Here is a 12,526-nt window from a genome sequence, read left to right as displayed (position 1 = left end):
CCAGTAAATAAATCCATTTTTGGAAATGCAAATAAAATTGAGCACATGACAACCATTTTATCTGTATGTGCATCCATAAAGAAACATGTTGTCTAAGGTTTGAACTTAATGAAATCTTTACAACTGCTTAAAAGTTTAAACACAACAAAAAAGTTTACAAAGTTAAAAAACATCAGGTTTATTGTGTAAACAATGATACAGTATTTTAACTTAAAGGAATGTTAAAACTAAAGTAAGATTTAAGGTAAAAAAATCATTTGAGTGGTTAAAAGAGCAGAAGAGCCCTTTAGTACAGTCCTGTAGGATGATAGTGTCCATCCCCAGCTCTCAAACATCCATATACATACTGTATACATACTGACTTTTGTCCTTATTTTGTCTCCAAACCTGGTTAGAATCCATGTGCAGTATGAAAATAGGACACAGCCCTTAACTTTGCATGATGCAAAGGGTGTTTAAAATGTAGTAAGTGAAGTTTAACAATGGAGGACATGCACAGAAAACCATGTCAGAATGTCAGCATGCTTTATTTGTGCTCTGTGTGTAACCCCCCACTCCCTGACTCCTGAAGTGTCTGGGTCAAAGTTCAGCCTCCAGCTCTGCTTCTCTCCTGCTGCTAACGTTGCTAATTGCTGCCCTCTGCTGTCCCACAGTAATCTCAGATAATGCACCACAAGAACAGATGAAAAAGGAATGTTGAAACACATGCAGCTGAAACTTAAGATGTTCTTTTCTTCACATTCGTCATGTCTGCAAATACGCACGATGGTGGGTTAGGGTTAGGGTTAGGTCACCTGCACACACGGCGGGTGCTTTCATGCATCAGCAGAGATTATAAACCCTGTCCGCTGTAATAATCCCGCCTAAATGTGTGACACAGAGGAAGACCGCTGCTGTAATCTGCCTAGATTGTTCAGCAAAATAATAGGGGGTCTTACATTTGAGAGAGAAATGTCTTTCACCTCGTCCTGTGATTATAAAGCCTTCTGCTAGCATGTTAGCATTTTCTGAGTGGCTTTTTAGCCGCGCTCTCTGGCCTCTGTTTAGCCAGATGGCTTCCTCCGTCAATCCCCACTCACAATCAAGATTAAGATTACACACACGAAACATGCACTCAAATACGCCACATACACAGTAATTAATGTTCACTTGCTCGCAGATGATATAACAGAGAGTCTGTCACAGTTGCTGAGTTACAACTGAAGCTTAAGTTATTAAAAGGGAGCCATTGAACGCAGAAAATTCAAGGTTGAAGGAGTGGCGCGGATTAAAGTATTTTTACCACAAAGCCACGTATCCAAGAGTGCTCAGCTGAAACAGAGAGGTGAGAGACAGAGGCAGAGGAGGAGAGGATGGACGGAGGGAGGGGGGAGGATAGTGGAGAGACAGATTGAAGAGGATAGAGAGAAAGCCCTGCTGTCACCAGGCTTGTTTAGTGTTTCTCAGTCTGTAGCAGCAGTCGATACCTTCCACCTTCCCTTCCTCTGAGGCCTCCGAGGCGCTTGTTCTTCGAGGCCTTGGGGCCGCCCAGCATGTGGCAGGCACCATGGGCTTTCTGGAAAACTACCAGGAGATCGATCCCGTCACTTTGAACCTTTGCATCCTCATTGCCAGCTACGTTATCTTGCTCCTGGTCTTCCTGATATCGTGTATCATGTATGACTGCCGGGGCAAAGATCCTACCAAGGAGTACGCCGCGGACCCGGAGCCGACTCAGTCTCCCATCAGGCTGGTGGTGATGCAGACCTCTCCAGCCCCAGTGGGACGGTGGGACACGGCCAACATGATCACCACCTACCACGAGCCAACGCACTCGGACTTCAGAGAGAAAAAGAGCACGATGGTCTGAGCGAGACTCGGCGGACTCACCTTTGTACATACAGACTCTTTTTTTTGTACGTACGTTTCTTTTTACAACTCCTTGGTTTTTTGGGGGGGACAATGTTAGGATTCGACCTGCACAGGACCAGACTTGCACGGTAAGAGAGAGTGACATGTGTTGATGTCTTTAAGTGCTGTGTGTATGCACGTGAAATCCCTCTTTATCTCAAGCATCTCAAGCCAAAGCCTGCAGTCTGCTGTGGAGAGGAAATGTCACAACTGATAAAGCACAAGGAATAAAGAGGGCATTTTCTGTTGTGTAGTGTTGACAGACAAGAGTGGGAGAGAGGTTTAAGATTTTGGTTGGGAAAACACACACAGAGAAGTTTAGTAGAATAAAGAGTATAATAGAAACTCAGTTTGTCTCAACATATGTGGCTCTTTTTCTAAATGAGGCATTGAAAGACCAACAAGACAAACCTTTAGGTGAAGGAAACACTTGTTGCACCTTGACATCTTTGGACTTTGTTCCCTTTCTCCAACATGTAGATACAACTATTATCTTTACTTTAACTACAATATCAAAGTTGTATTGCTCTTGATTGGCCATTCAGGGATTAATGTTCAACAGTTGGTTAAGTTTGAACCAACAGTAACCTCTTACATAACTGGAGGAAGTGTGATGTACATTAGTTTGACTCACAAGGACTAGGGTATACTAGGGTATAAGCCCGCCTGCAGGGATGGTGTATTTTTGTAGACCAACCTGGAAGTTAGCAACGGTTACTTGACTTCAGTGTCACCGCCACTGAACTTTAAGAGTTCACCGTGCTGACGTTTTCCTCCATAGTCTCACTTAGCCACTTGTTAGTGACTGCCCTTTTTGAAGACGCGTAAAAACAAAAATTCCAGAGTGGGGTATTTACTGACGTATTTTATGTCGTAGAACAAAACATGAGGTTTTATTTTAGGCATCTAACCAAAAAAAAAACTAATTACTGGGTTTTAGGACTCATTCCTGTAGCAAAACTGAGTATTTCAGTTAGGAACTCCTCTATCTCTGCGTTACCGATTTCAAAATCCTCTTCGAAATAACAACAAGCTAACCTACATAGTGAAAATGACAATTTTGTTCCAATTTACCGATCTGTTTCACTTCACACCAGCTTCTGTGATATTAGTTTAATAACGTTCTGCTGGAGGTACATACAGCTGTTAAATCATCCAGTGAGCTCATCCAGAACTAAAGTAGAGGCAGGCTTCACCTCTCTCTTTACTGTTTCCTTTTGCAGGGACAGTTTAATGCCAGAGCTCACCTCCAGTGGTGTAGTGCAGCGTACACCCAGGTATTCAGACTATAAACACTTATTTTTATATCTTAAACATTTCCACGCTGACGGTGAACAGATAAAGAAAATGCTCGAGCTTGAGCACTTTTCCTTTGTCTCTCGTATCTCTCAAGTGCAGATATGGTGTATCAAATCTGTAGAAACATGCAAACAAAGTATTGTGTAAACAAGAATGAAGCACATGATAGCTGTGTTTAACAAGTAAACAGTACAGTTGACCTAAAGCTGCAGTGTAGTCGGTCTGTACGCCTGTTTCCTTACTTCAGGATGAATAAATGGACCGTGATAGATGATAGATTTCTCCTCTAATGCACTCAACATTTATTTCTTCACCCTCTGCCCTTACTTGAATGTTACTTTCATGGTCCTCCTGGTCGTGTCCAAACAGTTTTACAGGTCACTCACTGCAAAGGATCTTGCGTGCAGTCTCATGCTGTAATCTGTGGCGAGTGAGACTGATTAGCTGAGCTATCAGAGCGATCAGGGGGTCTCACGTCAAAGCGGGGGCTTTTGAGCAGATTTACTGAGTTATCTGGATAACTGTGCTGAGAGAAACCACAAAAGAATATCAAATCTAAAATGTGGAACAAAAGAAAAATGTTGCCGGGTTTTACTCAACAGGGTCAAACAAACATTTCCTAGAAACTGAGCTCTTCTGGGGGCAAAAATGATGCTGTTGGTTGAGTTTAGACTCAATATAGCCCAAGCTATATTATTTTACCAGTGAGGTACATTAGCCTAGCAATTCAAACTGTCCTGACAGAGAGTTTTTTAAGTTTATACTGCATCATGTCATGTTGGATACCATTGTCATGTCATGTTGGATACCATGTTAAATACCATTTAAGTCAACATCTAAGTTGTAATTATGGCTAGGAAACAGGAAATGTATCTGTTTTTTGGCACTAAATAATACAAAAGCGCCTGAAAACACACTCATTTAATCAATTTAGTATGATTTTGTCCAAGTTCAGTACTTTTAACCCAAACATTATATAATTGTCTTGATTTTATTCTGGATAATGTGAGCACCTGTGAGTTTTAAACACTTATATGGAGGTAGCGGATGTTAGCAGATTGTAGTTTGTCTTTGAATTCACGTTTGCTTGTGAAATTCTGCTAAAACTGTCTTTGACTTATGTTTTAGCCTCTAAAACCCATCTGATTAATACCACAATATTTTTGATATGAGATGTAAGGATATGGAGAGGCTATACAGGCCACCGAATCATTTCTCTCCGGTTAATTGAGAAACTGTGTCCTGATTATTCAACCGCTCTCAGTTTGCGCTGCCAACGCTCAACACAAATAGATCTCATAGCTCTGAGAACTCTCGCAGTAAACATGGACAGAAATCTGGATGAAGCTCAATGTAATCCTGCTACTTCTGAGAAATGTGCGGTCAATGCAGTAAACGCAGTCTTCGGAAAGTTTGTAATGATGAGCCAGAAAAGATGGTGGACACATTGTGTAAGTAAAGATGATATCTTATCATTTTAAATGCCATTTTACAACACCAAAACAAGTGAAAGTAAGAATTTAAGTCCAAGAAAAGTCCAAGCTTTGCCTCAAAATTTCACCAATGACTGAAGTGTAAAAGTAAAATATCAAACAATGTGCCTCAGGTATTGTATGAATTAATTTAAATATGTTCATAAAAGCTAAATATGAGCAAAATAAAATGAAAAATCTAATAACAAATGTTATAGACCTATGAATTTGGCTTGTTGAATGTCGTCTACCTCCGACATGATGAAAGAAAGAGTTTGATTATGAACATAAAAACAACCTGAAATCAATTCTACTGTAACACTGTGATCCTGCAAGCATGAATGTATTTTATTGGTATTGTTATTAGTATGATCATCATTATCATCATTACTTTCATTATGATGCAGGATTATGATTGTACACATGTTGCACCAGATTTGGTTACACGCTGCTACATAATACAAAAGAAAAACATTTTCTATAGTAATGTAAACAGGTAGACGTCTGTGTGTGACACTGAGCTGTAAAGTGAGCAGAGGAAGGCTTAAAGTTTAAATTATTATTTAAAAAAGGAATTTAAACTTAAAAAAAACAAACAATTTAATTAGCTTTTCTTCACATAAATTAAAGAAATACTGAGGTATCAGCCTAATGTGTATTATACTGAAGGCCTCATGACCCCCCAAGAAGCTTTGACAAACCCCAGGATGGAAACCACTGCTATAGAGAGATACTTGGATACAGCGAAAACACAGCAGCAGTAAAGCTCCTGACCCAAATATACTGTATGGATTTTGAATTCAAGGTGGTCAATAATAATAAAAAGCTGGGATTTTTAAATGGCGTACGAACATTAAATGCCTAATTGATCAGCTTCTGTTTAAGCCAAGTGCTGATTTCCGTCTCCCATACACTTTTACAGTTATTCTTTACTTTACTTCCTTTCTATATAGTAGATTTCCTCTAATTATTTCCGTACCTTCCCAACTGCAGGTAATGTACAGGCAATGCAGGCTAGAATGAGTAAACCAATTACAAAGCTGTTTAACCCCGGGTCACGTGTAAAGCCTCTTTTATTCCCAGGGCACTCCCACCTATAGGCTATATTTTTTAGAAACTCCACTCTTGTCGCCTGCATTTCACAATACAATACATTTAATCTTCAACACCTCAATAGGTTTTTGTATATAATTTCACGAGTGTAAAACCTGCAAAGCCAGTTGGAGATTTTATACTAAAACCTGCACATTTGCTTCAGTCCTACAGTCAACAAGTGTCTCCATACAGTGTTTTTATCTGTGGAGGATCCGTTTTCAGTTTGTGTTCTCGGAAATGATAGGATATCTGGGATTTGAGGGGTAAAGTTGAGGCCACAGAAACTAGGTCAGCATGTGCCTGATCCTCATTGAGTTTGAGGCATGGCTGACCTCTGACCCCTGACTTATCAGGCTGATGAGATAATATTTGTTTGTCAGTGCTGAAATTACACCCACTGGATCCCAACTTTATCACTGCAACCAACACAATGTATGGCAGGAATTTCAAAGGCTCTGTGCAAAGTAAAATTATTATTCTTTTATTAGAAAAAGCAGAAAAACATTTCTGTCTGTATCTGTGAGCATTTGATGGGGGTCAAGCATTAAATGAGATGCATTCAATTTGACAAAATCGTGATAAATGAACTGAAAACATCACAAACTGGCATGGGATGGGCGCCGTAATCCTGCGCAGAGCCACCCCAACCACAGCCCGCTCGCCCTGCTGCCGTCTGCCAAGACATACAGAAGTATCCGCTGCCGTATAACACCAGACTTATGAGCAGCTTCTTCTAAATAATTCCCATTTTTTACTGAATGTAACTGTAATCTTATTACCTCGCTTTTATTCTGTAACTGTAATGTAACACATGAGAACACAAAAAACTCTGTCCAGAAGAAATGTGGTATAAATCACAGGCTGGTCTGGTTGTTATATGTTCTGAATCTGCTTTTCCAAATGTCCTTTCGCAGTTTACTTCTGACTGTCACGAAAACAGATTTAGACATCCGATCTTTCAATTTACTACACATTATTTTGCAGTCACTTCCTCCTGCTTCTCCTTTGTCAGTGTGGAATTATCATCAGGCTTTACACAGCCAGTGACTGCTGGGGTTTTTGGCAGCAGGGAGGACAGACCAGCTGCACAGACTCAAGCAGAGGCAGAGCAGGTTGAATTAAAGGCACATGAGCAGGTTTAAGGCAAAGGCAAGCGTGCAAGTCACACAACAGGAAAGCTTGTGGACTGGGATATTTATGTGTGGACACTTGATGAGGGGAACAAGGGACACATGTGCAGGGAGGAGCAGTAGACGGGTGGACAGATGGACCGGGAAAGCCCCTTGATGAACAAAGCTGGACAGACGGAAGGGTAGGAAAGATGTGTTCATTGGACAGTCGTATGGTTACAGAGTCCCACAGCCGCATAGGTGTTTTCACTTATTTTGCCTCATTAAGACTCGGTTTGATTGACAGGTCCCTGAGGAGCCTTTTAGAATTGTTACACCTGTGAAGGAAAGGAAGTTCCTATTGGTTCATGGAGTTTGATGACCTCCCTAGTGGTCCCAGCATACCCGACCACAGTGTGAGCAGAGGGTTAACTATACTCGATACGTCTCTGATTTATTGATTTATTTATTTTTTGAGGCAAAGAAGAACTAAAGTGTGTTTTTAGAAACAAACACTTATCTTTAATCCCAATATGTAAGAAAAGAGTGGATTGTCAGAGTCAACCAAGTTAAGGCATGTCTTAAACCTTACATTGAATGCCATGCACATAAACATCCCCGCATTCAGCTCTGAAAAGAGTCCAGTGACCATGAGCAATGCTTCAGTTTCAACAGTGTAATACTGTACCAAGCAGGGTGATGGCACACTGCAAGAACAGCAACTCCAACATTTCCAAACAGTGTTTCTGTGACTGATATGAATCTGTACGTCAGGTTGAACTCTGACCTGCAAGTTTATGCAACGAGATTATGCTGAAAACAAGAAACACATGCTTGATCTTGTCCCTCATACGGGCTTCAATGGAAGTGCAAAAGGGAGGCAAATATTTGAACAATGCAGTGCAATGTTGCCACACCATCAGAATTTGTCGTGCCCTAACAAGCTCGACAAAACTGGTAGGACAGAAATGATAGAGATGCCAGTTAAAGGGGAACTCCACTGATCTGAGATGTCTGAGATTAAAACCTCTCTCGCCTCTCTCGAATCCACCGAAGCCACACTTTGTTTTAGGGATTTACCAGCACTGGACAAAGGTCTGGTATCATTCTGGTATCGGGGGAAAAAAACACTCTGACTTATTTGTATTTCTCTAAACCAATCAATTGCTGAACATTTGCACAGGGGGAGGCGAGACGTGGCATTAAAGGGTAATTCCTTGCAAAAGAAAAGGTAACTGCTGTTAGCTTATTTATGTTCGTATCATTAAAACCAGGCTAGGCTTGGGGTACCTTGCTATTTTCAGTGTGTAGGTTAGCTTGGAGCTGGTTGTTGTTGCACATAGTGAAGGGGACGCTAGAACAGTTGAAGGAGGAGAATGTCGCGTGAAACACACAGCCAATGGCAAGCTTATACCAACAGTCCGTGGAGTCAGACCACTACGGGACCAGGTCACTTGTCAAATATTTGCTTAAATTGTTGGATCTAATAAATTTAAATGGTTTAAGGCGATCGGTTTCCTCAAACAATTTGAGTTGAACTAACTCATCAGGTTTTGGGTTATCCACTCTAACCCCTAACCTAGATAATGTACCCCAACCTCAACCAAACAAATTATACATAACCCGGATCCTCCACAATATTTCCTATCAGTGACAGTGACAGGTGTGAACTGATACAGCTGCTATCACAATGTGAGAGTGTAGGTCAAACACCAGACGAACTCCATCCGCAAACAGAGGAGGAGATCAATGCGACTCAGGCACCGACACAGAGGATTGTTTACGGCCAGGAGACAAAGATATCCTGACCCGCTGTGACGTGCTGCCAACCTGCAGCTTTCAGGTCGGTGTCACATTAGAGGTGTTAGCGAAGCGGCGCAGGGAAAAAAGCCGCCTGAAGCCAGAAACAAGAGGACACTGTCCCCTGACATATGGCCTCTGGCATTCTCCCGTTGTCTGTGCTAATGTCCTGTTTTAAAACCCCAACGCAGACAATGAGCCCTCTCTCTTTGTCTGGATCATTCTCTGCTCTCACTGGTACAGCAAACTGCTACGTGTACCACAAAAGGCCCAGATACCTTTTATTTAATGGGCTAGTTCACCATTCTTCTCTGGATTATAAGACCTGTCTTTGTATTTGTAATTTAAGAGAAGAAAACCTTTTAGGAGGAAGGACACTCAGTTCAGCTGGTTTCCTTCTTGTTGTGTGCAGCAGCACGAGCTTCATTAAGCCCGAGGATTGCACTTTGGTCTTACATAAAGGCTCTGTTATATCTTAGAGTCACTGATCAAGTTACAGTGCTATTATATAACAGAGCTTTCACAGCGTGTCACCGTGTCTGTCCGTGTCACTTTGTCTGCTGCAACATCAGACTCACTGTTTGTTTTTTAGCCATAACTCCTGATTTACCACCAGATTTATACATTTCCTCGTCCCGCTGCAGAAAGATTTTGGCCATCTGTCTGAAGAAAAATCTGTCAAATGGTTGAATTAAAAGATAAATTATTAAAGAGTTAAAGCATGAGCCAGTTCCAGTTCACAGCGAGTGTAAAGCTGTCTTACATAACACACATAACACACAAGATTGCATTACAAGAACATGTTTAACAGAACGTACTATATGATAGTGTGTGCCAGCGATGGGATGTAACCACGAGTACACTCTTTTCTTTCCACACCTCTTTCCACTACCTCAGGGAAATGTTGTAGTTTTACAATCTATGGAGAGGTTATAAAATATGATGTTTTGGTCTAAATTGAACAACCCAAATGAAATATTTCCATCAGTTCATGGTTGCAGCTTCTCACATGTGAGGATTTGCTGCTTTTCCTTTTAATAATTTTTAATATTTCTAATGTATTTTTTTATATTTTTAAAGTTTGGGGTCACTTTGGGTTCTGGGTAATTGTGACAGCATTCTGGGTAATTGTGACAGCATTTCTCACTATCTGAATTTTTGCAAACCAGATAATCAATCGATTAATCAAAAACAAAACAAAAAAAGCAGATTAATCCATAATGACAATAAACTGTCCTACAAACATCATCCAAATCATTCATAACAGCAACTTTAACCGGTTGTGAGGAGTCCCTGTAGGTTTTCCTCCTCATTTATAAAAACTAATGGATCCAAATGTTTAATAATTCATTAAAAGGGATTTCTGAAAAATTGTTAATTCCTTGTTTTATTGTGTTGTTTCTGCTGAATTGTGTTTTTATGAAATCTGGAAAATAAATTTTAATCTCATTGAGACTGCCTGATTAAATAAAGATTAATAAATAAATAAATAATAAAAGGAAACAATTTTGCAGTTTTGAAACTCTGCAGCTGTAACAAATGTCATGATGGAGGAGAACTTTTAATGTAAAGGTCTTAAAAACACCTTATATTCACATTATATATCCATAAAGGTCCAGAAAAATGACTTATTAATCATAATTAAACCCATTAGTTACAGTGTATGAACCCCTTTATAAAGGGTGCTTTTAAATAAGAATACCAAAACATGAAAAGGCAGTTTGTTTTCCTTTGTACACATGACATAACATTTTAAAGGGCGTGATGAGGTGACAGCATAACAAACAAATCACTTCCTACAACACACAGGAAAGAAAAGCAGTAATAAAAGAGTTAAATTCTCCCCAGCATTTCTATATTCATTCATTCATTCATTCATTCATTTATTCATTCAGCCTAAATGTTATTATCCATTTCTCATAAACTCAATCTGTCGTTATTTGCACATAAAGATTGACGTTCTATCACAGGGCCACGCCCACCCAGCAATCTGATTGGCCAGCGTTGCCGGTCGTCTCGCTGCTCATTGGCTCGCACCGCCGTCACTCAAAATCTGGCTCAAAAAAACCTGATATTTATGGTGGAGCGGCTCAGCGGGGCGCAGCCTGTCACTGACCGGCGGAGCGGCGAGCCTGCTGGGGTCTCTTTATCGGTTCGTCCCGGGCTGCCGGCCGGTGCCTCATGGATATTTCTAGCTTAAAGGCGAGGCAGTGAGCCAGTGTTTTGCTCCAGAATGGTATTAAGAAAAAGACTAAAACGGTGCCTTTGTAGCGGGAGTATGAATGCTGCCGGTGCCTTGTAGCTATAGTGAAAGTTAGCACCCCGTTAGCTAATGCCAGGCCTTCCGTTTCCTTTGGTTTATTGTTTTATTCTTTTGTAAAGCCGGGTTTTTGTTTTAAGCTGATCTTTTTCTTTGCTCGCTGTGAATAAGGCTCTGCTATGAAGAGAGTAAACAGCTTTCAGAGGTGGGTGGAAAACACTACAATCTCAACTTGTCTAAATAACTTTTAAAATAACGTTTAATGTGGGGTTTTTTGTCAGTGTCCGATAATTGAAGCAAGCGAACGTAACCTTATTGTTGATGTTCCCTTAGCGCGAACACAGGTTGGCTCACATAGAAAGGCATTGTGTTGTTTTATGAACAAACACATTTCTCATTAATGCAGCTAAAAATCAACTGTGGCACAAACAAATGTAGATATAATTTAATTAGCTTGTGCACATGAGTTGATTAACCGAGGAGCAGTGTTGGACTCATTACTGGTTATAATATCACTTCCACCAGTAACTTGTAGTGTAATTAATTACTAATAAATTGAATTAATATGTCAGATACTCCTCCAAAAAGATAAGTGGTTACAGTATTAACTTACTTGAAATATAACAATTTAATCACAGCGTTGGATTCATTTTTCTAACTGGAAATATTCACATTACTTTGATTTAAACAAAGAAAGACTTGAGAATTGGCAGAAAAGTAATATAACTACTAGTGTAACTAATTACTGTTTGCAAGTAAAGTAATGGTGTATTAAGAGGAAGGAGTACAACACTGTCCACCAGTCTATGAAAATGATTCTATATTACTAATTAAAATGTAAAGCAGGGCCGGATTGATCTGCACTCATCAAACCACAGAGTTAAATGAGAATGAAAGTCAACACTGTGAATCTACTTATATTATACTGTCTCTGTCTGTGTGTGTGTGTGTGTGTGGGTGTGTGGAGAGAGAGAGAGAAGAGAGAGAGAGAAAAGAGTAAACTTAAACATAGTTCTGATATATTATTAATACTAAAATAAACTGTCCACACCACACTCTCTCTCTCTCTCACTCCCACTAACTACTCACTCCACTCACACACACACACACACAAACACAACACACTGCACTACCACTGTGTGTAGTGTGTGTGTGTAGGTTAATATTTTAGTTTCTTATTTCTTATTTCACTTATTTGACTTCTCATCCACCTTATTGAGTGTTTATGTTGGGGGTTCGTCATTAATGTGACTTGGTGACATACTTTTGCATTTTCCTTTTTATTTAAAACGTAAATATATTTATTGTACGTTTTTATTTTATATTTCTGGATCTTGACTTGCACGATTTATTAGTTTATTTTCTCTTACTGTGTCCACTGTGACTAGGGCTGCACATCTAATGGAAGTGTGTGTGTGTGTGTGCGCTCCAGGTTCATGAACCGACGGGCCTCTGCTAACTGCCGCTACCAGCCCACCTGCTACGAGCATGCTGCAAACTGCTACACTCACGCGGTGAGCGGCTTGAATTCACCTTCTAATGCGAGCGACACAATCTGAACCGTGTTGTTTTAACGTCTCTGTGACCCCCCCCCCTCCCCC

The 12,526-nt window shown here is 40.3% G+C and overlaps 1 protein-coding gene and 1 pseudogene across 1 annotated transcript; both read left to right on the top strand.

Annotated features, from left to right (window-relative positions):
• Positions 1 to 1,546: 1,546 nt before the first annotated feature.
• si:ch73-256g18.2 (small integral membrane protein 36) lies at positions 1,547 to 1,961 on the top strand. Its single transcript, XM_035654830.1, has one exon. The coding sequence runs from the start codon at positions 1,547 to 1,549 to the stop codon at positions 1,847 to 1,849; it is 303 nt and encodes a 100-aa protein (XP_035510723.1). The 3' UTR covers positions 1,850 to 1,961.
• An 8,780-nt stretch (positions 1,962 to 10,741) lies between these two features.
• The window catches only part of LOC118322545, a 3,484-nt pseudogene continuing 1,699 nt past the window's right edge, over positions 10,742 to 12,526 (top strand).

This window comes from Morone saxatilis, unplaced genomic scaffold (assembly GCF_004916995.1).
Source record: "Morone saxatilis isolate NCDOM2014 unplaced genomic scaffold, NCSU_SB_2.0 Contig14, whole genome shotgun sequence".
Lineage (NCBI taxonomy): Eukaryota > Metazoa > Chordata > Actinopteri > Moronidae > Morone > Morone saxatilis.
The sequence above is the reverse complement of the archived record's forward strand: the minus strand, read 5'-3'. Positions and strand labels throughout refer to the sequence as shown.

What these genes read in the sequence shown, in the direction of transcription:
- si:ch73-256g18.2 (XM_035654830.1), top strand. Translation starts at nt 1,547, where the DNA reads ATGGGCTTTCTGGAAAACTACCAGGAGATCGATCCCGTCACTTTGAAC.